This window comes from Exophiala viscosa, assembly GCF_022695815.1.
Source record: "Exophiala viscosa unplaced genomic scaffold EDD37scaffold_12, whole genome shotgun sequence".
Taxonomy (NCBI): domain Eukaryota; kingdom Fungi; phylum Ascomycota; class Eurotiomycetes; order Chaetothyriales; family Herpotrichiellaceae; genus Exophiala; species Exophiala viscosa.
In genome coordinates, this window is record NW_026944364.1 from 122737 (window position 1) to 149561 (window position 26825).

The 26825-nt window shown below is 52.1% G+C and overlaps 11 protein-coding genes across 11 annotated transcripts; 6 read left to right on the forward strand and 5 right to left on the reverse strand.

Moving 5' to 3' along the window:
- Positions 1–206: 206 nt before the first annotated feature.
- On the forward strand, positions 207–1574 carry EDD37DRAFT_612707 (NADH-dependent flavin oxidoreductase; the record flags this gene model as incomplete). Its single annotated transcript, XM_062815384.1, has 1 exon — positions 207–1574. One exon carries the CDS (start codon positions 207–209, stop codon positions 1572–1574), a length of 1368 nt encoding a protein of 455 aa, XP_062666375.1.
- Positions 1575–2111: 537 nt separating this feature from the next.
- On the reverse strand, positions 2112–3080 carry EDD37DRAFT_612708 (oxidoreductase; the record flags this gene model as incomplete). The annotated part of the gene is made up of 2 exons (XM_062815385.1): positions 2112–2168; positions 2229–3080. The coding sequence occupies 2 exons, from the start codon at positions 3078–3080 to the stop codon at positions 2112–2114; spliced, it is 909 nt and encodes a 302-aa protein (XP_062666376.1).
- Positions 3081–3294: 214 nt separating this feature from the next.
- On the forward strand, positions 3295–4923 carry EDD37DRAFT_155677 (uncharacterized protein). Its single transcript, XM_062809687.1, has 4 exons — positions 3295–3562; positions 3636–3723; positions 3873–4157; positions 4209–4923. The coding sequence occupies exons 1-4, from the start codon at positions 3509–3511 to the stop codon at positions 4619–4621; spliced, it is 840 nt and encodes a 279-aa protein (XP_062666377.1). The 5' UTR covers positions 3295–3508; the 3' UTR covers positions 4622–4923.
- Positions 4924–5022: 99 nt separating this feature from the next.
- EDD37DRAFT_640243 (inhibitor of apoptosis-promoting Bax1-domain-containing protein) lies at positions 5023–6422 on the forward strand. Its single transcript, XM_062817224.1, has 2 exons — positions 5023–5707; positions 5763–6422. The coding sequence occupies exons 1-2, from the start codon at positions 5157–5159 to the stop codon at positions 6247–6249; spliced, it is 1038 nt and encodes a 345-aa protein (XP_062666378.1). The 5' UTR covers positions 5023–5156; the 3' UTR covers positions 6250–6422.
- Positions 6423–7827: 1405 nt separating this feature from the next.
- On the reverse strand, positions 7828–10589 carry EDD37DRAFT_153763 (laccase TilA). The gene has a single exon (XM_062809682.1). It carries the CDS (start codon positions 10338–10340, stop codon positions 8202–8204), a length of 2139 nt encoding a protein of 712 aa, XP_062666379.1. The 5' UTR covers positions 10341–10589; the 3' UTR covers positions 7828–8201.
- A 1431-nt stretch (positions 10590–12020) lies between these two features.
- EDD37DRAFT_612712 (glycosyl hydrolase) lies at positions 12021–13115 on the forward strand (the record flags this gene model as incomplete). Its single annotated transcript, XM_062815386.1, has 1 exon — positions 12021–13115. The coding sequence occupies one exon, from the start codon at positions 12021–12023 to the stop codon at positions 13113–13115; it is 1095 nt and encodes a 364-aa protein (XP_062666380.1).
- Positions 13116–18044: 4929 nt separating this feature from the next.
- EDD37DRAFT_153353 (uncharacterized protein) lies at positions 18045–19536 on the reverse strand. The gene is made up of 2 exons (XM_062809680.1): positions 18650–19536; positions 18045–18579 (listed from the first exon to the last, which is right to left on the reverse strand). Exons 1-2 carry the CDS (start codon positions 19124–19126, stop codon positions 18136–18138), a joined length of 921 nt encoding a protein of 306 aa, XP_062666381.1. The 5' UTR covers positions 19127–19536; the 3' UTR covers positions 18045–18135.
- Positions 19537–20665: 1129 nt separating this feature from the next.
- Positions 20666–21689, reverse strand: EDD37DRAFT_653560 (Mis12 protein-domain-containing protein; the record flags this gene model as incomplete). The annotated part of the gene is made up of 2 exons (XM_062818589.1): positions 20666–21577; positions 21627–21689. The coding sequence occupies 2 exons, from the start codon at positions 21687–21689 to the stop codon at positions 20666–20668; spliced, it is 975 nt and encodes a 324-aa protein (XP_062666382.1).
- A 199-nt stretch (positions 21690–21888) lies between these two features.
- On the forward strand, positions 21889–22841 carry EDD37DRAFT_156592 (uncharacterized protein). Its single transcript, XM_062809688.1, has one exon. It carries the CDS (start codon positions 22187–22189, stop codon positions 22745–22747), a length of 561 nt encoding a protein of 186 aa, XP_062666383.1. The 5' UTR covers positions 21889–22186; the 3' UTR covers positions 22748–22841.
- A 924-nt stretch (positions 22842–23765) lies between these two features.
- EDD37DRAFT_156602 (uncharacterized protein) lies at positions 23766–25118 on the forward strand. Its single transcript, XM_062809690.1, has 2 exons — positions 23766–24233; positions 24284–25118. The coding sequence occupies exons 1-2, from the start codon at positions 23970–23972 to the stop codon at positions 24875–24877; spliced, it is 858 nt and encodes a 285-aa protein (XP_062666384.1). The 5' UTR covers positions 23766–23969; the 3' UTR covers positions 24878–25118.
- A 695-nt stretch (positions 25119–25813) lies between these two features.
- Positions 25814–26814, reverse strand: EDD37DRAFT_156597 (CENP-S associating centromere protein X-domain-containing protein). Its single transcript, XM_062809689.1, has one exon. It carries the CDS (start codon positions 26698–26700, stop codon positions 25948–25950), a length of 753 nt encoding a protein of 250 aa, XP_062666385.1. The 5' UTR covers positions 26701–26814; the 3' UTR covers positions 25814–25947.
- Positions 26815–26825: the final 11 nt, after the last annotated feature.

Here is a 26825-nt window from a genome sequence, read left to right on the forward strand (position 1 = left end):
CTGGTATATCTGGTAAAAATGCTTAGAAATCACCTCATCCAAAAGCCACCGGAAGCTGTGTTAGGTAGGGACAGGTGAGCTCTTTTTAGCATTTCATATTAGATATCTGCATAGACCTATATTACAACCACTGTGCAGGCTGGCGTGGTTTTGATTCATTTCTGATTTTCATACACATTTTGAAGGGCGTTCACACACACACAGTCATGTCTTCACCGTCAACCTCCCGGGATGTCAATCCGGGAGTACCAGGTATACCATACTTCACGCCCAAACATGCAGCCGACCCTGGTGTCCCATTCGAGGCGTCAAAAAACACGCCCACACTTTTCACCCCTCTGAAGATTCGGTCCAAAACACTACGTAACCGCATCATCGTCGCTCCAATGTGTCAATACTCAACAGCGTCAGGAGGCCCCGACATCGGCAAGCTCACCGATTACCACGTCGCCACTCTAGGCCACTACGCACTCAAAGGCGCGGGTTTAGTCTTCATCGAGGCCACAGGCGTACAGTACAACGGTCGCATCACGCCATACTGCCCTGGCATATGGAGCGACGAGCAGACCGCCAGCCACAAGCGAGTCTCCGACTTCATCAAGTCCCAAGGCGCCCTATCTGGAATCCAGCTTGCTCACGCCGGCCGCAAATCGAGTACGGTCCCACCATGGATCGCAGCAGGCTTCAAGAAACCATCCGTTAGAGCTGGGATTGAATCAGGTGGATGGCCTGACGACGTCGCCGGCCCCTCAGGCGGTCCCAAAAACTCCTGGGACGGCAAAGGCATGGCCGAAGACGGAGGATTTTATACTCCGCGAGCACTCACCCTTGCTGATATCAAGGAACTTATCGACGCATTCGCCCAAGCCGCACGACGATCAGTCGAGGCTGGCATCGATGTGATCGAGGTCCACGCAGCGCACGGATATCTTCTGCACCAATTCCTCAGCCCCATCACGAATAGACGAACCGACCAGTATGGTGGAAGCTTCGAGAACCGCGCCCGCCTGCTGATCGAGGTCATCGAAGCTGTGCGTGCACAAATACCACAGGACATGCCACTATTTCTGCGCGTCAGTTCGACAGAGTGGATGGAAGAGACCGACCTGGCCAAGGAACTCGGTAGCTGGGATGTCGAAAGCACGATCAAACTCGCCCGTCTTCTACCCGGTCTGGGCGTCGATTTGTTGGACGTCAGCAGTGGTGGCAACCACCCGCAACAGCGCATCAACATGTTCGCGTCGAAGGACTATCAGACCAAGATCGCCAATCAAATTCGGCAATCACTTAGGGAAGATAACCACAATCTGCTCATCGGAGCGGTCGGGCTCATCACCGAGGCTGAGCAGGCGAGGAATATCGTCGAGGAGAATGATAAGAGTATTGGCGAGGAAGCGAGTGCCGCACAAGCGATGACTGATGCAAAAGGTGGTAAGGAGCCGATGGCTGATGTCATTCTTGTGGCGAGACAATTCATGAGGGAACCAGAGTGGGTGCTCAAAGTGGCGTGGAAACTGGGTGTCGATGTCGCGTGGCCGAGTCAATTCCTCAGGGTGAGGTTTCCCAAGTTGTAGAGGCTACGGCTGTGCGGATATACTGGGAGAGCATCGAGATGCCACGGGCAATTGCGCGGACTCTTTACGTAGGAACACTACTTTGCGATACCACGATTGGCATCCTGCGGCGATGGTTCGATACGCCGTCACGAGCCTCCATGCTGGACAGGGGGGTGGGAACAGGCATGGGACCACCTGAAGCTCACGGAAGGCCTACTAAAGGCCATGGAGTTAGTGGTGTACCACACGTTGCAGAATGGTCTCGCTGTCAAAGAGGTGCGCCGTCCATGCGATGATGGACCACGAGCTCAAATATTTTTCATCTGTTTAGACTGTTGCTTGCGGATGGAGTGCGTGCGCTATGCGCAAACCCACCCTGGGGTATAGACGATGCATTGACGGAGTAGGCGAAGCACGGTATGCGCCTTGCTTTCAGAGATAGAAGCACCTTCACATTGCATGCTTAAAGGCATCATCAATAGAACATGTACGAAGCCAAATCAGTAACATCCAGCAAATGGCCATCGTGGTTAGAAATGCCGCAATATGTTCCCACTAAGAGGCTGTCTTGCCAACCTTGTCCAGGTCCGACCCGTCAAGCAATATTCTGTCCTGCACAGTGCCGTACTATTAGTTAGGTCCACCAAACAAGGGAACAGCAAGCACACTTACCTGCATCCACATCGGCATAATGTGTGATGCCCACCGGACAGTTCCAGCGTACGGACCCCGGAAGACCTTGCCGACAGCGCCACCAAGCACATCGCCAACGACCTGTTTCGCAAACGCATCGGGGGTAGCCTGCTTGAAATCTAGCTTGTTCTCGTACTGCTTATCCAGAGCCCCCTTGGCGGCGAGGTACCTCGACGTCGGCGGGAGGTGTGGTTCAGGGCAGTTAGTAATGATATTCGTCTCAATCGAGCCAGTCACGACGGTGACGACCTTCACGCCAAGAGGAGCCATTTCGAGACGTAGGGTCTCATCGAATTGGTGTACGGCTGCTTTCGATGCATTGTACAAGCCTGCACGAAGCCTGTCAGCAAGAGACAATGCCCGGGCGACGGAGCGTTCGGGAAACTCGAGCTTACTAGTGAAAGGTTTGTGCAGGTATGCCACGATCGATCCGATATTGACAATCGTGCCTTTGGCCTCGATCAAGAGCGGCGCAAAGCCCTGGACCATGCGTAGTATGCCCCAGAAGTTTACGTCGAACATCTCCTTGGCGTCATCGATGTCTGCGTCTAGCGCAGGGATCATGATGTTCCGGCCAGAGTTGTTGACCAGGTAGTCGAGCTTGCCTCCTGTTTGAGCCTTGACACGCTCGACGGCCTCGGCTATGGACGTGGGTGAAGTGACGTCTAGGGAAAGGAGGGTTGTGTTGGGCAGCTTCTCAAGACCGGACATCTTTGAAGTGCTGCGAGCAGTTGCGAAGACTGTCAGGCCACGCCTTTGGAATTCCATGGCCAAGGCATGGCCAATACCGCCAGCACTACATCCAGTGATGAGGACTGTCTTGGAAGGCATTTTCAGCGTGAGAGATACCGGTGTTGGTATGGATGATCCGACCAGGAGTGATGACTTGAAGGGTAGCCATTCTGGCTGGGGGTTCTTATACCTACCTATCACTCAGATGTTATTGCCAGTTTGTCAAAGACAGTAATAGGATACCGCGCAGCCTTGTCTTCCTGACAATGGTTTAGTGTGTCAGCATTCTGCATGATGTAGCCTTGCCGTCCAGAAGAGGTTTAGTGTGTCAGCTCTCTGCATGCGCTAAAACCCAATGTGTCGGGTGCTTTGACGGCGGGGAGCTGCCTGGTGGGCGGTCCGGCGGACGAACTGATTCTTCATTTTTCCAACTTCATTCTTTCTCCCATACAGTCGACTGTGGCCTTCCTTCTTGCTCCTTGAGTAGAGTTCTGGTAATGGTCGCTCACGGTACTTTGTGACTTACCATGACGGTATGCGATGTACAGATTGACTTGCGACCGCCTGGGGACTTAGTTGAGGTAGGACGATGCCCGTGGTCTCACGCGTTCGTGTGCAGGACGTCCTGGGACACTTGGCTAACTCATGCTGTAGGCGATTGATGGCAAAGACTATTGGATAGGGTTGGCGGATCCCACAGCCAGGCGCAAGGCGCAGAACCGGCTTAATCAAAGGGCCCGTCGTAAGTCGGCTCCTCTCATCATTGAGGATTCTGTCTCCACTAGATCTCTGGCTTGCGACGTCCACTTCAAATCTGGCCCTGTTTGGCCTTGTTTTTCAGGGGCGATTCGGGACTCCTGTATCATGTACATCGTAGCTGACGCCTGTAAGGACGAAGGAATGCCCCAAATAAATGGACACCACTTCGCTCAAAGATCGAAGATGTCGCTCGCAAGCACCAAACAGTACCGGAGTTGGCGATTGGCCCAGCTAGTACGGAGGTCGCACCTGACTGTGAACCATTTCCTCTGCCAATCATGAAACATGAAGCACGAGAGCTTCTGAAGGAATATTTCCCACTGTCGACGGATCATCTCATACACCTTGTTCAGTTCAACGTTTTCCGTGCGATTTTGACCAACATGATGACGCTTCGCATCGATCACATGTTCAGCTGTGAGAAAGAAATGCCGGAATTGCTTCGCATCTCGACCTTACCTCGACCAGGTACGATTCCGCCATCTCTAGAGCCCACACCTCTTCAGCGCCAGGTGCCGCATGCACCCTATGTCGATTTATTCCCATTGCCAGGCCTACGCGACTCGCTTGTACGCGCAGAAGGCGAATATGACGATTGTGACTTATGCATTGACTTGTTGGGGTCGATCAGCGCTCCTCATCTCGAGTATCGCCCGACAAAGGTGGACAGTAACCTAGAGGATAAGAATGAACGGAAAGGTCTAGTTGTATGGGGAGAACCATGGCGCGTGGAGTCCTGGGAAGTTGAAGAAGGATTTGTGAAAAAATGGGGCTGGATGATGAGAGAGAACTGTGTAGAGTTGATACGCTCAACGGACAAATGGAGGGAGGTAAGGGGTGAAGAGCCTCTAAATTGGTCAGAATGGGGCATCAGTGCTTGAAGCTGTTGCACGGATTTTCCAAAGGATGCTCAGCCTCCAATATGTGCCAATGATTGACCTACGCATGATGGCTCATGTTGGGATCAGACAGCCAACAGTAGGTCACAGCCATTAGCACCATTACAGTGCTTGTTGTCTGAGTGTGGTTAGATTTTCCTGCACCCCATGATACAGAAGTAAGGTTTCGGCTCATCGTTGCCGTTTAGTCATCCTGGGTATGGGACAGAGGTGTTTATGATGGAAAATGATAGAAAGGATTGGTGATAGAGAAGACGGAGTGGCGTATGGGACTTTCTGTTCAGTGCATGTGACCTCGTGTGAGTCGCGACTGGCCAATCATATAATGCATTGTGTATTACGCTTAATTGTACGTCATAGTCATTGGTCGAAGTGGCACTGCAGAATCGACGAAGCTTCTACTGCCTGCGATCCGACCATTCTTGTGTAGAAGTCCTTTTATATCCTCTTCTTCATCGAACATCGACGACGACATCCTTCGCACACCCATTCCTCTCATCTTCGGAGCGTACACACAATGTCCTTCATCCTCAGGAGACCCTTTGCGGTCTCCTCAAACGCCTTCAAACAATTCAGCAAGCCTTCCAATTTGATCCGCGCCTTCCACTCAAACCCCAAGTCATCATCGAATACCTTCTTCAGCCCTCGGCCAGCGACAAAGGCAAACGCACAGTCTCTACTCAAATCTGCTGCTCTCCGCGATGGCTTTAAGCGTGGCTATCAAAATGCATCGTATCAACCTGCCAATCCAGTTGCGACTGGCAATCTGACACAACGACTTCTATATGGCGGAGCTTTGGTGGGCGGCACGATACTCGCCACGAACTTCATTTTCAACCGGGAAACTCGTGAAGATGGTGGCATGCCCGACTATGAGCGCGAATATCTGAATCAGACATTCATGCACACTGGTCTCGGACTTGGTATCATTGCAGTCGCAGCCCGCGCATTGCACGCAAGTGGCTGGAGTTACCGACTGATGGCGACAAACCCTTGGTTGGTCGTCGGTCTTGGACTCGCAGCCAGTATCGGTACTATGTACGGAACGTTCTACACTCATCCCGACAAGTAAGTCTTTTCTATGCCTCCTGCGCTGAGTGATTTAGTACTGACAATGAGATAGCTATGTGCAGAAGTACGCCCTCTGGACTGCCTTCAACGTTACCCAAGCCGCCATCCTCACTCCCCTGATGTTCATGTCACCAGCTATCCTGGCTCGTGCCGGCCTCTACACGATCGGCATGATGGGCAGCATCGCCTTTGTAGGTGCTACTGCCAAGCAAGAGAAGTACCTATACCTTGGAGGCCCATTGCTTGCCGGTGTGGCGATTGTCGCCATCTCCGGCTTTGCACCACTCGTGCTGCCCGCCACTGCAATCCGAACTCTGGCGTGGACTGAGAACATCTGGCTGTATGGTGGTCTTGCTGTCTTTGGTGGCTTCACTCTCTACGATGTTCAGAAGATTCTTCACCATGCCAGGATGAGCGAGCGTGGTCTTGTCAGAAAGGATGTGGTCAACGAGAGCGTCAGTCTCGAGTTGGACTTCTTGAACATTTTCATCCGCATGGTCCAAATTTTGTCCATGCGCCAGAACAACAGGAGACACTAGTGATCATGGCTTGGAAAATCAGCAAGGCAAGATGATGAGCCACAAGAAAAGGGTAAACAGCCCTCATTCATTTTTCGGAGCGACCTGCTTTTAAAAGACGCTCCGCGTCTGCATGTGATAGGAATAGCAAAAACAGTTGAAAATGATTATAATTCCACTCTCGAGGCAATCATTTTTTCCTGGCCGTTTCAGATGCGCTTGCCGCTTCTCGTAGACACCGTAGTCGTCGTCGAAGAAACATGTGTTGCGCTACTTTTCTCTATTGGCCGAGAACAATGAGTGAAGTCACATCGGGGCCGCAAATGCTTCAAGAGAACTCCTTCCTCATGTAGGACATCGTGCTGGGGGCGTACAAGGCTAACGTATTGGGCATGCACTGTAACGTGACACCAGTTTCTCGTGCATAGAATCACAGCCTCGTGACCTGGTTTAGCCTTGACATAGTATTCCATACCTCCGTGTGATAGTCCGTGCCTGGCCTCGAGTCTGGTTGAGAAGCACTGGCATCGCCTCCTGGAGTCTTGCATCTCTTCTCCAGATTTGCGCAACTTCCACATCAGCTGCCACAAGTAGATTCGCTCTTCCACTTGCAGCAAACATTTACCTAAGGGTAACTCGGACGTTTTTGTACGGTGGCCGGTGCATCGAGATGTCACGCATTCTCAAGCCACAACAGGAACACACCGCAGATTAAAACAAATTACTTCCCCAGGCGATCAGTGTTGCAACGGTCCCCGCCGAGCGCCTACCTAAACTCTGGGGTAACTTACCAGGATGATCGTTGATCCCTGGCTCAGGCAACGAGACCGCAATCTCTCATGATCGACTTTTAGTCACCACTCACAAGTGAGAAGGTCAGGACCGGAACTTCAGAAGGAGACCAGACGAGGCCGGGCTTGCGTAGCGTGGAAGACCGTCACTGAAGTCCACCAAAGTGGGCACGGCGTCTTCGACAGGTTTGACTTCGTCTGAAACAGGAAAGTTGAAAGTCATCGACTGGCGTGCACGCTAGTCGTTTTTCGGTGGTCATGCATTGACTTGCAGAATCCAGCGCAATTTCCCTGGCTTGCGAGTCTGGGAAATTACTATGTACCATAGTATGGAAATTGCCGGCACCCAGACTGAACAGTGAACACTGTCCACCAGTGACTGCAAGCAGGTCATTTCCGAGGTCTTTTTGGGACGCCAGACAACGCGCATGCATGAGAGGGCGTACGGGCAGCCGTTTCTTCCGTTCTTGCCGTTACCCGTCTGCAGTGCGGCAAGTCAACACTGCAGAACACCTGCATGGCGAAGAGCCAGACCGGGCCGGACGATGACGACGACAAGGGAGAGTCATGACGGCGGCGGTCCTTGCTGTTGAAACCTTATGCTGCATGCACAGTCTAGAACACATGGACAAGGAGCAGAACCTTGGAACGCGGGACGTTGTTGTTCGGTACCGTCGTGGCTGCAGTGCCGCCCCCAGGAGTACCTTGCAAACGGTGGCCAAACACCCAGCATACACCTAGCACACACCTAGCCACGATATCTGGGGAAAGAGACACAACCTCTTCAAATGGCATAGGCATAGCAACTAGTTCGCAGTTTGGATGGCTTCAATTTGTACTGAAGTAGAAACAGTGTATAAGGTAGTCAAGAGATTTATATTGATCCTTGCTATGTAGAGTATCATCCTCATCCTTCACTATGGTCAGATGTAGACCAGATCAACTATATGCGCTTTCCAGTATATCAACTGTATCCCGTACCCGTTATATGCTGCGAACCTATCCCGTGGCCATAGCCCTTGACCCCAAAAAGAAAAAGCCGTGTCCCAAAAATGAGATAAGAATTTTTGTCGTCCCCTTTCCCAAGGAACAAAATGTTATGCAAAAGGTAAGAGAGTTAAGTGTCTGTTAGAAACACAAGAAGTGAAAAGCATCCTCATTACATATAAACACCAGTCTCGTCTACTGGACATACACAGCCAGAGCGAGCGCGGAAAGGCCAAACAGCGCCGAGTACATGGATGGTGCCACTGCAACGGCGGCGCCAGTGTAGGTGGCGACAGCAGGGGTGGTGGTGCTGCTGCTGGAGCTGTTCCAGTTGACAGAGACTCCCGAGCCGGAGCCGGAGCTTGTGCCAGTGCTTGTAGATGTTGAGCCGGTGACAGTCGAGGTTGACGAACCGCTGCCGCTGGAGCCGGATGGGCTCCAGTCGTCCCAGCTGCCGTTGTCGCTCGAGTTACCGCTGAACCCGCTGGTGCCGCTGCCTGCGCAGACTTTGCCAACATCCGATGGGATGGTTGGGAAGTCGTCAATGGCATCGAGGATGGCGACAGCCATGCCACCGGAGAAGTGAGTCTGGACGTGGCAGTGCAGGATCCAAGCACCAGGGGTGTTGACCTCGTAGCGGAAGACCATCCACGCGGCGCTGCCCTCGGCAGGGGTGCTGGTGTAGCCGTCAAGGTAAGGAGGGTTGTCCAAGTTGAACACGTATCCAGCGGCCTGGGCCTCGGCGACGCTGGTGAAGTTGAAGTCACCGACACCAGCACCGATCATGTAGAACTTGTTGGCGTGCTTGTGAATAGGATGGGGCTCAGCGACAGGTCCCGAGATCTTGATGATCAGATCAACCCACTGGTTGGAGTAGGTCTCGAGGATCAAGTCAGTGGCGGGGACGCTGGCAGGGTCGAGGTACAACAACGGAGGAGTCTCGTCGTCGCGGGTCTGGTTGTAGGCCTCAACACCGCTGAGAGTCCAGGACCACGAGTCCAAAGGAAGAGCTGGGTTCTTCATGATGTCGAGAACGAAGCTGGCATCGGCGGTCGCGGCAACGGACGAAGCAGGGAAAGGAGCACCTGCAGCCGAGTCGAAAGCCGTGATAGTGGTGGTGTTCTGGCCACCATAGTTGATGACCGAGGTGCCGAGAAGAGAGCTGGAGCCACCGGAGTAGGAGAGGAGACCATATCCGGAAATGACCTGGTTGATACCGTCGTTGGCCACACGGATTTGGTAGTCGCCTGCGGTCTGGTCGAGCTTGACGAAGAAAGTGTAGCGGTCACCGTTGGACACGACAACCTCGTCGACAACCTGGGGAACGATGTAGTTACCGTTGACCTCGTACACGTACAGCTTGTGGCTGTCAATGGTGACCTTGAGGAGAGCGAAAGCACCGGGGTTTATCAGGGTGATTGCTTGCCATCCGTCGGCTGCATCCACGGTCAAGGTGTAGTTGGCACCAGTGTAGGGGTTGCAGGTGTAGTAGGCGTTGTCTGGGAGGTTTGCAAGGTTCTGAACATACTGCGGTCCCTGAATGGTCGGGTTGTTGGGGGGAATGCAACCCTTTTCAGTCAGAGTGGTGTTGCCAAGGATCAAGGGGACTTGAACCGCGGCATTGGCAGTCAAGACATCGATGCCTGGGCAGTAAACTGAACCCTTGCCGTTCAGGATGATCGAGTCAGTGCAAGCATCATCAACGTTGGCAGCTTGCTCAATGGCGAAGAACTCTTCAAAGGTATATTGGCTCCAGTCGGAGATGAAGATGGGCTCAACATCAAGAGCAGCCTTGGTCATGAGAGTAACATCGTCAGATGAGCTGCTGATCTGGCTGAAAGGAGTCTGAGCATCGTCGGCGGGAGCAATGATGATGGCACCATAGAGACCGTCACCCATCTGTCCTTTGTAATGTGCGTGGTAGAAGTAGTTTCCTGACTCGTCCGCAGTCCATTGGTACATGTACGATGTACCTGGCTGGATGGTGTATTGAGAGACACCTGGGACACCGTCGGCCCATGGTGTGCCGTACTGTCTGATGCCGTGGAAATGGACACCGGTGACGTTCTGGAGGTTGTTGATGACTGTGAAGTCGACGCAGTCGCCGACCTTCAACTTCAGGGGAGGACCGGGGATCGATCCATTAGTGAGAATGGCTTGTCTCGGGGCGCCGATATCTGATGATGTCTCCCCCCATGTGACATCGATTGTGAAGGGAACACATTTGGAGGATGTTGCGCAGATGCTGGAGTTGGAGCTGGCGGCAACAGATGTGATTGCTGATGAAACGAATGTGAGGGCAGCGAGGGCCTTGCTGAGCCTTGAGACTGCCATTATTATGTACTGCGTGCTATACAACGAAAGAGGGACTGTGCTTGGGATACAAAGAAAAGAAGAACGGAGAGGTGGGCAGACGAGGAGCAGTGACAGAGCCTTATGAAGGTCTGTTGGGTGATCTAGTCCGAGCGAGCGCCTGCTAGATTGGCAGGACCAGCCATCCTGGAAAACACCACTCAATATTTGGGGCCCGCAAGAGCCTCCTTTCAACAATAGACGCTTTTCCTCGTTTCAAGTAGTGGCAATCCTTTGTGATCCACTGGGAGCTCCAGTCGATCAACCCACCCAAGCGTGGACCCAGCCCTGCTGGCTGGCTGGGTGGTAAGTGCTAGTGTGAGACGTCAGCCTTCGAGACCATCTCTGTTAGCGAGTGACTCCCGCCGCCGCTTGATTGTCGACAGGACCGACAGCCGTCACAGTCACAGGCGACCTGTGCGGTCTTCAAATTGGATGACTTGCGCTCGGAGAACTTTTGATCGGGACCTTTTTGGGGTCATCAGCAGGAAGAGCTGTCATTGCCGGGATTCAGCTTATGCAGGTCAGAGGAGAAAAAAGACGTGGCGCAAGCAATCAGATGCGACATCCTGTTCGTTGGCGGTGGCTGACCCCGGCTTCCACACCTAATCCTCGGCTCTGGTTCGTGCCCTGTCACTCTTACCCAGAAGCTTGTCACCCACCTGTCTGTATCTTTGGGGGGCTTTGGGACTAGGATCCCGTCAAGCGAATCCTTCCTTGTTCTCCGGCTAAGTTTGGGATCCAGCCATCCTTCGCACACACCACCCAGGCTATGCAAGCCTCGACACGCGAGAGTCGGGATATATTTTTTTATGATGTAAACAAACATTGGCTGAAGGCTGGGGTGGTCGGACCACTAGGTTGTCTGTGACCAAGCGTCGATTTAGATGAGATTGATGATATTGACATTGGCATGACGTCCGTTAGGATTGACTTCCCAGGCTCATCAATTCCCTCAGAACGGGTTCTTGGTTCTCTTGTTCCATGGTACTGTTCCTTCCGACCCCTAAAAATAAAAATCCTGATTCCATGCCGCAAAGGGAAAAACAAGGAAGCGGGATGGAGAAGAAAAGCAAATCCGCTAGAGCCCAATTGTGCATTAGTGAGACACGTCTCCTTGGTCCAGCAGCAGCGAGCAGGCTTTTTTCGCGTCTCACCAGACCGAAAGAGACCAAAAGAGGGCCGTTAGGGGGAATTCGATCGCTGGTTCCACCACTTCCACCCCGGTCATATCACGTGTCACGTAGTACCGGTCTCGGAGAAAATCCCCATGCTGTGTAATCTTGTATCTACAAGTACAGATCAGATCAGGCCGGTATTCAATTGATGCTCACGTGGCGATCCCCAGTGGCAAGTGCCCTGTGTGTTCATATGACGAGGAAGTCCAAGCAAATACTTTCCTCCGACAGCTAATCAACTGAGAGGAGTCCGCTCTGTGATTTACGCGCGGCGAATATTATTCCAGATCCTTATAGCCAAGTCAAAACTACCGAATATGCGATATTGGTACCTTCTCGATTAGAGTGGAAAATGTACTGTTTTGGACGACAGTCTGTTGTGCCAGTGGCTTGCAGGGCTTCATTTAAGCAGCTGTCGTCAGCTGCATGAGTGCTCACGCCCAATATCATTCTCATACCTCGGATACGAGGAAGTCAGAAGATTATGCCTCGTAAAAATCCATCAGTCCTTGGTTGCCTGACGGTGACAGCCTTGTTACTCCAAACATGCCATGCCGACCTTGTCACTGGTGCGGCAATCTCGACCAATTTCCCAGATCCTACACTTGCCTTGGCACCCAATGGCATCTGGTATGCTTTCAGCACTCAATCTGGGCACATCAACATCCAGCTAGCATCCTCCCCAGATTTCGAACAGTGGACTTTTCATGCTGAATATGATGCACTTCCTGTTCTACCCGGCTGGGCACGTCTACCCCCTGACGCTGGTGTATGGGCCCCCGACGTCAACCAACGGCCTGACGGTACCTGGGTCATGTACTTTGCAGCTGTGGGCACTACGCATCCCCGGAAACATTGTATAGGCGCCGCCATCTCACCAAATGTGACCGGTCCTTACACGCCCTTGCAGACCACGCTTGTATGCGATCTTCCTGGGGGCGGTAACATTGACCCGAACCTTTTCCAGGACCCCATCACTGGCAAAGATTATCTCGTTTACAAGACTGATGGGAACGCGATCGGTCACGGCGGGGCTTGCAGTAACGGCGTTGATCCAATCGTTCCAACACCGCTACATTTGCAATTGCTCAATTCCACCGATCTTGTCACACCAATCGGCGATCGAATCTACCTGTTTTCGAACAGTGCTCTGGACGGACCAAACATCGAGCGGCCATGCATTCTATACCAGGATTCAACATACTTTGTCATCTACAATTCCCAATGCTATACGGACCTGACCTACCACATTTCATACGTGAGCTGTAATGTGGGCTTGGACACTACCGTTACCAAAGGTATTGCTGGCTGTGACTGGAGGGCGCTGAAGCAGAAGCAACAAACCATAGCAGATCGCACTCTCCTGAAGACCAACGATAGCATATCAGGATCTACGTTGTATGCACCGGGCAGCATGGATGTTGGTCCTGATCAGCACAAGATCGTATTCCACGGAGACATCAATTTGGCTTGGTTTGAGCCTAATCGGCCGGTGACCCTCCACCGAGATCGGGCAATGTATGCAGGTGAGATCGACTTTGATGGCTCAAGTCTGCGTGTGACCAAGCTGTTTGAGTGAAGTGCAATGTGCATGCCAGCATAGCGTGAGGAGTCATCTCTGGCCCTTTGACCCAGTCCATGAGACGAACCCTCTCATTAGGGTAATGCCACAAGCAACCCAACGAGATCGTCGCGCTGCGACAAGCAATCAACTTCGAATGCGCCCATCATTGTCAGCAATCGCAGCGATGCGCCCATCAGAGTGAACGACTAAGACAATGATGTTCAAGAACGCCCCATTCTTCTCTCGCTACGGCCGATCCGGTCTTCGTTCTGCCAAAGGATCTTGAATTTGAATTCTTAGCGGAGTATGAACAACCAGGGCAGGGTTCGAGTCATCCAGCATGACCACGTGCTTCAATCACTGAACTGCTTGCGAAGTGGTCCTGTTGCTACGGACGTACTCGGTACACCATCCTAGATCGAGAGAATCAATTTCAGGGGTGTTGCAATACGCAGGCGCAGCCTTACTTCTATGAGCAGAACAGGAACGGCTACAGACTGCGCGCTGGAAGTCCTTTGAAACTTTGGCGCAACGGACTTCGCTAGCCAGCCTCAACGAGAAAGACTTCGCGTTTCTGGTCCTTCTCGATCACGCAACGCCAGTACGGCTGGAAGTGACAAACGGCGACCGCATTGGTACGTACGGAGGATTCGGTCATTTGATGGCGTCCAGAAGGATACGAAGGTCACCGACCTCCCCTGGCGGTGGCTGTATAATGCAGTGCAGCCTACCGGAGAAAGGCTTCAGCATGCCAGTGACTTTATTGAGTCTACGAACAGCCCGGATCTGAACTAGCGTGTCGACTACGGACGAGGCTTGGAGAGCATCGGGCTGCTTACGAGGGAACTCCGGACGGTGTTTCTCTCGGCTGCCGTTGCACACTGTTCATGTGTTGCTGGCAGGCAAACCCCAGGATCACCAAAATTAGTCCTCCATCGCTAATCAGTCAGCAATATGGAGTAATTGTGAGTACTAGTCTTGCATACCTGCGCCATGAGGTTGAGCTTTGACCTTGACGGCAGAAGCTCGGACCTCTGTGATCGTCGTATAGTCGTCATCCCAGCCTCGCACATATAAAGAATACAATGATGAGTATCTCTATAATGCTCGATAAAACAAAACTCCACTGGATCAATGTTCCTGTCAAAAAGAACTCTGCATTGACGGTTCCATGATGAGGCAATATCCTGGAACCTGACAGACGGCAATCGCCGATTCCAGAAAATGTGACGAGTTCGAAACCTATAATGATCCCGTGGCTTGCATGTCCAGCACTTCGGTTCAGCATGTGCTTATCCGTTCAAGTGAGTCTCTGGCAGCGGCATCCAACATCTTCAAAGGTGGGCTTTGCTGAAGGAGCAAGGCGCAGGAGGCGAAACCAAGATGTTGCTCCCAGACTCGATGACGGTCATTGGATACATGCGCGAGGCAAACCTGCATGCATGTGCAGCTTTTCTGGCCATGACCCCGGACCTGGCTCCTGCAGGTCGCACATGCTTATCATACCGATGTCATTCGATGGAAAATAGATATCTCGCATTAGATGTATCCCGAACAGTACGGATAGTGGTATCAACTTCCAGGTATCCCAACAGCAGACTCTGCTTGCATCTAGACTGCGGCTCTCAGGTAGGGATCTGCGGATTGACGCCACACGCATGTAGCCCATATGCAGGCGGTCGAACCGGGCAACAGCAAACTACGGTCGGCACGGTGTCTGTGAATACAGTGACAGAAACATTACATGTGAATGTTACGGTCGTCTCCTGATCCTGTATTCGTCCACCATGGTGACAATACAAATTCGCGCATTATGAAACATGTGGACGAAGGCTGGGGCAAGAGCTTTGGCCAAAAAGATATAAAAATAATCCTGGTCCGAAAATATCAGCCATCACCCCACGTGCAAACAACCGCGACCCACGAGATGTTTCAGGAAGGACTTCAGGCATCCTTGCAGGTGATATTGATGGACGCTCTCAACTATAGTCTGCCTCGACATTCTGTCTGCCTCTACTAGACCTCCTGCGTGCTCTGGCTGAACGCCATGCGGTCATGGCGCCCAATTATCCCGAATCCCGAACTTCCATTCAACACGCATTCTCACATTCAGGCCGCCGCGTCTCACTTCTGCCGGAGACGTTGAGGCCCGAAGATGCCAGATACTCTCGGTCAGCGACTGCATCCTGTCAATGCTGACTCGCACTGCGTGCGCAAGAAGCTCCCGAATCGGCTGACTGGACATTCGCCCAACGTCACCAAGCTCGGTCCATTCCGACCTATTCGCGAAGGTCTAAATCGACCATCTTTCATAAGCTGAGATTCTTGCAACTCATACGGCAAGATACCTGGAAGTAACTTTCCAGGTCATGTCCGGTCAACTCAATGCACAATCCATACCTTATGCAACTGTCATCTTATCAGGCGGACAGCGAAGGTGAGGCCGTCTTTGAGTTTCTTTCCATGCATACGTGACCGGACAGCCTGATCGCACGAGACTCAGATAGCCAAACTCAAAGCTTTCGCGAGGGTGTAGTCGATCTTCTGCTGAGATAGACCATTGCAATTGCCTGCAAGATGGTGTTGTCCTCAATCTTGTTGCCCTCCCTGATAGGAGCGTCGGTATGTGGAAAACAAGTGACTACAAGATCAAGCATGACGAAGAGGGGTGATGCCTGTACACATTGCTCATACTGCTGACACGCATTCAGGCTGCCTGGTCTCACGGACAAGCAGGTCGGCTGTTCTTCCCTCCTGGCTTAATATCCTGCCGACGTCTCGGCGAGACATGGTACACCACGATCTGGCTGCGCTTCGGACAGTCTAGGTGCAGCAACTCACTTGGACACATGTCGTACGGTTTCTACGGCCAGCAAAACCTGGTGCCAGACTCGACTGCAGGAGGTCACTACAAGAAGTCAGCGTCGCAAGCTTGAAGAACAAACGCTGGGTCAGTGTAGACAGCTCTTACGACCGTCCTGAACCCTGCGATCAACCCAAGTACTCCTTTGGCCTCGTCTGCACCTGGATGACCAAACATGCGGTCGACTAGAAAGATTGGTGTCAGCGTCCCCAGAATCATTGAACACTGGCTTAGTGAAGGCTGACTTGCTTAAACAATACTGATATCAATTGCCTCAATCCCGAACTACCAATTGAGTATTCTGGTCCCAGTGCTTACGATGTTGGTGTACTCCTGTAACAAGACTATTGCGCGTACCTGATCACGGCGTCCCAGAAGCTATGCAAAACCATACCTAGGCTGTGATGCTTGAGATACACGACCCTGCTCCTACACTTATAGTATCTCAACCGAAAAAAAAGCAAAAACTTTTTCTACAAACTCCTTGTGGAGGTTGTAGGTAAGTGAAACCAGCCGTACTGGTTTTGATCGTTACTACGATACTACGAAGGGGTAAAGGGGGGAAGGTCGTTGACCAGGACCTTATCCACTCAGCCATCATCGAGAAGTGCTTTTGCATTTATCTCGGCTTCACTGTGGATTGAAACAGAATTCTGGCTCTCAAATATATATGTGACAATATACCAACGCTCACTCTTGGCAAGGGAGGTGTGGCAGCGTGGATGGCTCACCGCCGACGACTACCTAGGTACTCGCAGACATGATTCTGGGCGACTTCCGGATACGATTCTCACGGCAGTCGAGGACTGCGAGACTCATCGTTGCGTGTGATATTGGCATACACGTTCCCACCGCGTCCTTGCCGCAAAAATCCCAGAAAAAATTGCTACAAACTCGTGCTCCAATGATGGACAGACCCAGTCGGGCTGCGCATTGGAACAGCTCGCACAAGACTTGGATTGAATGCTGTTACGTGAATGCTACCGACCTAATCACGCAAGGCTGCGAGTCTTCGGAGATCGGCATTCAAATACTCGCAAGGCTGGCCGTTACCGGATAGAAAGATACATGCTTTCACCACAATTACGCGTACTCCTTCCCGAGTCTCATTCTCCACAAGCCGAGGTAAAGGAGAATATGCAAGGCTCTGGGTCTGGTACCCATACCAGAGCTGGTACCCATACCAGACTACCAGTGCACCACCTGTGCCAGTCATGTATGTCTTACCATTTCTTCCCCACGTATTGCAACGATAAAGTTCCTAGCCCAAAGATTACATTGCCAGGGGCTGGAATCCAAACTATACATCGAAATACTCCGCAAGTATGGCGCTGTAAGTACGTAACTCGGTACGCGTGGCCGTGGACTTTTCTCTCTCTCCTGAATCTGATCCATACTCCAAAAAGTTTTCCCATGATGGAGTTGCACACCAGTGACACACATGTGCAAGCCCAATTTCCCAGCCTGACAGGTAGTGAGGAATACCACGCGTTCGTTAGGCCAGCGGGCGCGTCCGACGCCGGTCCATGTCAACACTCACCAGATCATAGATCGCCACCCTGTCTAATGTCCACGAAACCAAACGTCCATCCATGATAACGTTGAAGTGACATGTCGAGACAGAAGAGCTTGGGCTGCGGCAGATCTGTGCGTCGTGCGCCTGTCAAATCTCGGCATCTAATCAGCCTTGACTTGTTGACTGTTGACGAACTGGTGTCACGCGACGGGTACACGGGCGGCTGTCACTGCCAGGATGAAGGAAGGGGGAAAAGGAGTATGGTTGTGTGGAATGCTACTACGAGCATGCCAGTACTTGTCGGGTTACTTAACAGTAGGTAGTCGACTGTGTGGCTACTGTAAGTGATCGGCGACGCTTTCTCATAAACAGGTACAGTATGAACGGCGAAGAACTCCTTGCTCTCAATTATACTTGTACTTTCTATACCCATCCGAGGCATTGACCTTGGTAAATCGCCCTCCCACAAAAGCATGCGATATCAATTATGATACAATGTGAACACCGGTTTGACCAGCTAGTGTGCACGATGAGATGGCAAGCTGCCATCAACTCAAGATAGGACTGTTCCGGACATCCCTAACGCGTTACCACATATCTGAGCCAATCATGAATGCGTCCCCTTGAGAACCACTGATGATGGTGATGCAGGAACACTACCCCAAAAACGGCCGACTGGTACCTGGGATCTCATCCTCATCCTTTTCATTGTTGGCATACCTAGCCTTTCTCGCGTCGTGCATCTTCTTCTCCAGCATCATCCCTACGCCACCAACAACGCAGCTCGCAACCTCCAACACGAATACAGCAACAATAAGACCGAGGCTGACTTTGCTCTCCATGCACAAGCGCTTGAACCCAGCTGGAATTGGTACACCGCTTGACAAGTACACGGGGATCTGAAGAGCAAGGGCATCCGAGTTGAATTTGGCGGCGCCATCAGAGAACTTGCACGTCCACGACTGCAGCGAATCTCGTTGATGGTGCGTCGAAGGGTCGGTCCGGAGAGTGTTGAATGGGATTGCGAAGAGGCAGAGGACGACTCCAACGACAGACACCCCGGTGAACACGACGTTGTACATGAGCGCGCGGGAGTAGGGCTACAGACAAATGTCAGCTGGTGCTGCTTTGCAATTTCGAGGACCCTGCGAGACGCTGGGAAGTACTCACAGTTGGGATCAGTGACAAGACCAAGTACACCAGACTTGTTGCAACGATGATAGTAGCAGGGATGAGAATGCCCAAGGTAGGTCTGATATCGATGGTTGTCGGCCACAAGGGCAAATACTGGTGTCTTCCAAAGCTTGTGACGTTGTAATCGTGCAGAACGTGCCCTGCACAGCCAATCGCAGCAGTACTTGTGGCTATTACCAGCACAACAAGCGTGAAGCGAGTCCACCACAGCAGTCTCGCTTTCTTCAGGTAGGCGGATTCTTCGGCCGAGGTTGCTGAATTGCGTGAGTGCAGTGAGGACGTCAGGAGAGGAGATGGGATGGAGGTCTTCAAGGCTGAAGCATTGTCGACGGGCTCCTTTCGAGTACTTGAGCGAGACTCGGTCCTGCTGGTTCCATTGTCATCCTGGGAGGACTTTTTCTCTTGAAAGGACGCCGGGCGAGAGGTGGAATTGATTTCTATTTCAATCCCCATGATTGTGACGAGATGCTAAAGACAACGGTGGTGGTATTCCTGCGAAACGACGAGAGACAAGATCAAAGAGGCAGATTTTGAGGAGCAGAGGTAAGCTGGAGGTTCGTTGCGTTTTACATGTATCCCCTACCAGGCGGCTGTTTTGAAGGGGCCGCCTCTTACCTGAACGGTCATTCATGGCTGCCATATGGGATATTGGCTGAGAAGCGCTGTTCAGAGGTCGCCGTTGACCAGCGTCGGTGTTTCATATTAGGCACGACGCCAATCATGAAAGGACAATCACGCGAACGTTGGAGTTGGCCGGCGGCTACTACAGGTCGAAGGAACTCCCGAGATGAGGAGGAACAAGGATGAAGAACGACATGGTCACAGAGGCCAGAGAGAGACAGAGAGAAACGAAGTCCACAGTTGGTCGGCGCTTAATGATGTTGGCTCTTGGCACATGTTTTGCGCGTTATTGGCTCCTCATTAGGTAGGTAGGGAAGGGGAACCTGTTATTTTTAGGCCCTTCCACGGTAACTTCATGATATCGGAACAAGCCCAACCTCTACAACCATTCACACTCCTGTACGCAACATCATGAACGCTGCTATTGCAAACAAGCTCTTGACTGACAGAAGCAGGCCGGTCCCCCTTCAGCCTGTCCTTGCCCTGAAATGCTCCCCATTTGCCAGCGAACACCACCCTAAACACATCCGCCCGGGTTTCTTGCAGATCGCTATCGACCTCTTGTGCCGTTCATTGGCTGATCTCTCTCCCGTCCGGAATCCAGATCCCCAATCGCCCACTCCTCAGTATCATCTCCATCATTTCCAGGCTATAGCTGTGCTCTCCTGATTTCCATAACCAAAGACACTAACTCCTTCTCCTCTGGTCGGTTCCGGATGACTGCGACTTTCAGTCAAGTCCAAGACCCTCCTTCATGTCAAAACACCCGCTTCCTCTGCTGCCAATGGGACCAACCATCCCCAGAATGGTTACACTGTCGGCAATTCTCTGTCCTGACCGGCATCAATGCTGTAGTTGTTGACACCATTGTCCATTTTCGGCCTTGAATTGTCTTGGACAGCTGTCTTGCGAAGGACGTCTCCGCCCTTGATGAGCCCATGACTTTGATCTCATGCACAACATATTGCGTTGCTGGTAAATGAACTTTGTCAAGGACTTCCCAAATGAGTATCTTCTCGCATCGGATTAGGTATACCGGAGAATTTCAAGTGTCACTACGCAAACCTTGTGCGAGGTAGACTTCCTGGCTTCCGATGTTGCAGACCTTGTGCACCAGGGTTTGGCTTCGGTCAGCACCCAAGTTCCACCAAAGTCGTTCAAGCAGCAAGAAAACTGCATTGGACAAGGTACCAACCGTGATAGTAAAAACTCTCGCGTCCGCTGTGACAATGTCGTCCGTTATAGCTTCTACGTTCCTTGTTCATATTGGCACGAAGGTGCCAACCGTGTCAATATGGAGCTCTCCAGCCCGCTGTATCGACAGGCTGCTTTGTTCTTCCATGCTCGTGCCTCCCAAACTGCTGATCCGGTTCAAGTCTGTTCGAATATGGACGCAACTCTCTCCAGGGCTTGTACTTCCTCAGCGTCCACCCGCCTTCCAACGAGGGCCGAATTCTCGTCTGACTTTAGCCCGTTGCGTTCGAGATGTGCTCGTGTACGTTGTTCGATATAAGTGCGCCGCTCTTCTCTGTTCTCATCTTTCGCACTGTCTAGTCCTCGTCCCGCATTCGAAGCTTTGAGTGCCGATAGTTTTGGTCGGAGGTCGGCAAGCAGAGAACGGAGGGCAGGTAGCTGGGAGATGACAAAGTTCGTATGGGTGGTCAGTGATTGCTGACCGGGATTCTGTGTCACTTGTAGGGACTGCGCCGCGGGGCTATTGGTGAGGAAAGATAGGTTGCTTGCTCCGTCCTGCGCATTGCCAACGAGTCTTCTCAACTGAACGAGGAGTGCTTCATTGCGATTGTGTTCCGCCAGCAGTGTTTTGGATACTGTTCGAGATGCTGCCAACTTGCGCCGCACCTGTTGTACACTCTCCACGGTTGCGGCGTTTTCAGCTTGCGGATAAGAAATATTCTGCATCGTCAGCCCCAGGTCAACATCGACTGGGAAGGACAGGCCTTTACTAACCTCGTAGTGGCCGAGGCGCACCCAGTTCACCAGTTCCGCAGGTACAGACAGGATGTTCCTCAACACATATATCTCAAATCTGTCAAAGTTCTTGTCCACAGTTGAGTTCAGTAGCGTTTCGAGTTTGTGAAGGCCTTCCTCGATCTCTTGTTTTGCTTCGGGATATTCAACGTCTTCTGCGCCATTGTCTGAGATTGTCTTGACAGGCTTGAAACCGAGCTTTTCGGGAGGGGTCGACAAGAGGCCAGTTTCCAGGCTGCCCACGCCCTGGTATACAAAGTTGTTGACCGAGTTGATAATGTCGTCAATTAGTGACTGTAGCTGTCAGTTACTGGTCTCGCTCCTAACTGGATTCATGACTGACTAAAGGAGTATATTGCAAGTGTTCTGTCAGCAGCGATGTTGCCGCCTGTGATGAATCTGTCATGTCTGTGACGGTGCCATCTAGACAATGCCTGAAGACAATGCCGATGCAGCAGTGTAAAGCAGTGCCTCCTGCTTCGCAACATGTGACGCGCCTTCCGTCTGTTGTTACTTCCAAGTTTGGACTAGTGCCATCTTGGCAGATCTGGCGCGGTCTTTTGAAGGCCGCAAGTCAGTCATGACACCTCATTCTTCGCAAAACTCACCGGTTAAACTCGGGTCATCTCTTCTTCGCTCGTCAAAAGACCTCAGGACATTACAACCAACTTCTCAAAGGCACAAGGGTGCGGTACGAGTCGTCAAGATGGGAGGACCAGGCTCTGGCGGATACAAGAACAAGCCAGGCGATACCGAAACTCATTCAGCATGGGACATCATTCCTCAGGATCCCTCGGGGACTCAGGTACACCTTGCTCTACCACCCTACGCATTTGTTGCGCACCTTGCTGACTCCCATGACAGAAGCTGGCCCAGGTACGATGCAAGCACTGCGGCAGAGAGATGGCTCAGCACACCTCGCGCCAGCGGGTGCACCTCCTACAATGTCAACAATACCTTGAAGCGATGAAAGAGCAAGGAGTCGAAACAAGCATCACGCGTCAAGCGGCGGACCCAGCGGCCTTCTTCAGAACCACCGAATGGAGCCAGAAGACGACTGAGGCGAAAGCGCCGAAAGTCTTGAAGATGCAGGAGCATACCACTGCGGTGCGCATTCAGGCTTTGGCACTTGCAGAAGCTAGTATCTCCGCAGAGAGAATCCAAGAGATCACCGGCATGGACCCCAAAGTACTGGCTGGTCTCAGACGACTTGCGCGCGAGCGTGGCTATGATCCTTCAGTTTCTATGCAACTCAAGGAAGAATACGTCTTGGATCCACCAAACAATAGTCGCCCGCGCGGTCGACCAAAGAAGAGAAAGCCAGAAGACGATGTCGATCCAGCATTGACCAGCATGCAGGACCAGGGTACTCCAACCTTCACTCCGACCAGACCAGCAAGCAATCTACCTCCGGGTCAATGGGACTTCATGACTGCCACTCCTACAGGCTATACCATGACCTAGGGGCTCGTTGAGGAAGGGGTGGCATTATCCTGGTTGGAGTCATTCACTGAACCGCAGATATGCACGATGGCAAGGAGTTTGACGGGGACGGGCGACCCACGTTCATGTATTATTAGAGGTACATCAAAGGGCTTTCTGGGTGCATGAGTAGCAGGCTGGACAGTCGGGACATAGCTAATCAAAATTGTCATATTCGAGTACCCAGGTCATGCCAGTCTGTCTGCTTCTGGCAGCAACACCAAGATTGCGTGGTGGCAGCCAGGGCACCGCCGTCGGCAATGGAGCTTCCGACCTCGAAAAAATCTCTTTTCTTGATGACTCTGTCAAAGTGGCTGAGTTGGACTCTAATAAAGATTTGCGATCTGTGAAACGCGGGAGAAGCCACAGCCGAGGTGCGCTCAGTACAGCACTCGATGCCGGGATGCAAGAGTCTAGGTCCATATCGAATCTCGACTAGCAACAGACAAATCATCTTAAGCCGGAAGCTACAATAATCCCCATTTAGCGCTGTCTGGGGTTGAGTACGACCATTGGTAGCTCTCCGATAGCCTTGCCGTCAAGTTGCCCTTTCCCTGCCAGCCTGATGCCAAGCTCCATATATTGCCCAAAATGGCGGAAGCCGACAACCAGAAACAGGAGGTGCTTCAGGTTCTTCTCCTCGCGACACTTTTTAAAACGTCCCAGCGCTTCGAATTTCTATCCATTCTCTCACTCTGCGACACCCTTGTTGAGTCCGGCCTGTCATGGACTTTGACGCCAGGTTGTCCCTCAGTCTTTGCTTTTGCCGTATTTGGCCCTTCAACTTCGCGGCTCTTCTCGCCTGTCGTGTCTCGATTCACTCCATGAGTTTGAGACGAACGTCTAACAATGTCTTTAACCTCCTCAAGGGGTCAATTGACCAGGTATCGAGACTCTGTAAGTCCCATCTTCCTTTAGATCCAGATCCTCAATCTTAGATACTGGAAACAACCAACCGACACGGCCCGCCTTTTCTGGCCTACTTATGTCCTTGTGTGCCCGTTACTCCCTCAGGTGATTCTTCCTTCATTCTATACCATCATTCTTTTGGCCCGTGTCACCGAACCGGCTCTCTCCACTCCTTCTGCTGCTTGACGCATTGCACTTGCATTTTCAATTCCTTGCGCCGGTCGCTCGTTGTCGCATCTATCATCAGAGCCTTTTCAGATCTACAAATTAAAGTCCACCGACAAGACAAGAAACAATGTCTGTCAAAGCTCTTCTCACCACAGCGCTGCTAGCGACCTCTGCTTTCGCCCAGTATAGCGCCTCTTGGGGATCAATGGCTGCTGCTGCCTCGTGCCCTGCAGGATGCCAGGCTATTTCAACTACCAGCTCAACATCATCATCGAGCCAGTTGATTGTTCAAGTCGTCTCAGTATCCGATTCAAACGGCTCATTGGCATATTTCCCCAACAACATCGAAGCCCCAGTCGGCTCGATCGTGCAATTCCAATTTCACCCCAAGGTAGGTTTCTGAACGCTCGACGAGCATGAAATCATCTAACATCACATTAGAACCACACAGTCAGCGAGTCCAGCTTTGCTGCACCTTGCCAAAAGATCGCTAGCAACTTGACCAACGCAGTGTCCCATCCTGGTCTGCACTCCGGCTTTGTCCCCGTAACGGCAAATGGCACTTTCACACCCGTCTACAACGTTTTGATCAACGACACAAAGCCTATCTGGGTTTACTGCGGTCAGACCAACCACTGTCAGAAGGGCATGGCCATGGTCATCAACCAGAACAGCAGCAGTCCTAACACTATCGAGAAATATATCCAGAACGCTATGGCGCTTGCTCTCACACCAGTAGCAGCCACTCAAGCCACTGCTGCAACGTCCACCGTCGTTGCCGCTTCAGTCGCGACTGTCGCAACTGCCGTAACTGAGGCAACTACCGCCACTGTGGCCTTCGGCGCCGCAACCACCAGTGCAACCGTTGCAGCTGCCACCACTACTGCCGATACTGCCACAATTGCGGCGCTAACGAGCACGGCCGCAGCACCTGCAGTCTTCACTGGCGCTGCTGTTCCCAGATTCCAAGCCCGTGAGGCTCAAGCCGGTCTGGGAGCTGGACTTGTTCTTGGTGCGCTTGTGGCTGTGTTGTAATGATCTTTGGGCGGGAGATAAACTCATGTCAGACGGTGTTGGTCCTTCCCAAAGAAGCAGAGATCAACAGATGCCTCGCTTCTGGTTGAAGCTGGATGAAGTGGCATGCCTCCCTCGCTAGCATTTCGAGGTCGAGTCGCCACAGTACTGGAGTTCCTGCTTCCGGAGTGGTCTTGGAGATTGGGACATGTTGTGGTACGCTGTGGCCGCGATTTCTTTGTATTCTACACTTATTTTTGATATCCCCAAGTGCGTGCAGCAAAATTGCAGCAATATGACCAGGATATATAGATGGACATAAACCAAAAATGAATCAGATGATCAATACTTTGTCAATTGTTCGCTCAAGACCAGTGCTTCTGGCATTGTTTGTGCGATTGTGCAACTGACATCTTCAGTCTAGACTCACTGAACAATACGAGACATATGCATGCAGGTATTCTGATGATAGAGTGGGCGGACCCATTGCACCGCAACCAATATGAGTGGCCTTCCTCCTGGAGCAGGGCTTACCTATCGAGCATTCGGCACCCGCTGCAGGACTCCTATGCTTGGGTCATGTGTACTCGTCTCGACATGGTTGACTCCTGTGGCAAAGTACCTCTGTATTCCGGCGTCACCCTCCACTATTCCATGTGGTGCAAAATGCCCGTACTGCTGCATCTCATATTCACCCATGGCTCATAGCTGGTGGCCCAACTTGTTAACCTGCTCGAACTCCAGCAGAAGCATGTTACCCGGCGAGACGCTGCTTGAGAAGCATGGTCCCGCGCCATCGACCTCTGGGCTGGTGCATAGGTAAGATCATAGTACTTTCCGAGCCCCCATGCGTACGGCCGATGTCACGCCTGAATGCGCGCAGGATCCTGCTGATCCAATACCAGATGTCATGCGACACTTCTGACCCAGCTGATCGAGACCCAGATGTCACGGACATCAAGACCCAGCCATGAGCCCGTCCGTCCAGCTGCAGGCACGCAGGTACCCTGACCGACCGTAACGCGCATCATGCACAGTGCGTCGGCCCTCATATCGTCACGTCGACGTCAAGTACCAGGTATGCGTCAAAATCAAAAGTCCATACAAAGCTGCGTAGCCACCCTCTCTAGATCCTCCAGCTCCAACCATCCACTATCTACACCCGCACCGGCATTTTGTTCTCGCTCTTTCTTCTCGTCCACACACCGCCTAATGCCCTCCTTGACGAAGATGTCGATGTACTTGCCGACCAGCACCCGGGCGTCCGCCGAGAGACTCGTCTTCTCCGGCCTACTGAAATGAGACTGCATGATCCGGTGTATCAAGGGTAATGTGATGGTCGGATCGGACGTATCTGACGCAGATTGGTCGTTGTGCGTGACTTCGGCGAGGATGAAATCTGGTTCAGGAGAGGATTCGAGTTGTGATGGCTCTGCTGCATCTTCCTCCTCTGCCTCATCCTCATCCAATTCTTCTCTAACATCACCACCGTCTCCTTCGTCGTCTTCATCTGATGGCTCATCACCATCGTCTAATACTTGTTGTTGCCTTTTGTTGGATCGGGCAACAGGTTCTTCCTCTTCTTCCTCTTCTTCATCGCTGTCGTCGGCCTCCTCGTCGAGCAATCCTCGTATCGTGCCGCCCGCGGCTGCGCTTCCTTGAGTCTTCTTCGTCCGTGATCGCTTTGCCGGGGTCTTCTTCTCAACTCTGCTGCCTTTCCCAGTCTTTTCTTTCCTTTTGGCTCCATTCGTACTTTTGTCTTTGGCGGTCTTCGTGGATTTGGACTTCCCGGGTCGTGGAGGTGAGAATGCAGGTCTCGAACGCTTCGAGGCTGTGGGGGCCATTTTTCGCACAAGAGATCAGAGAGACACCTGTAGTAGTTGCTGAGGAAGATGGTACAAGTCAACTCCGTAAATGCAACAACATTGGACACGCAAAGTCAAGTCCCATAAGTGGTGGTGTCGCATCT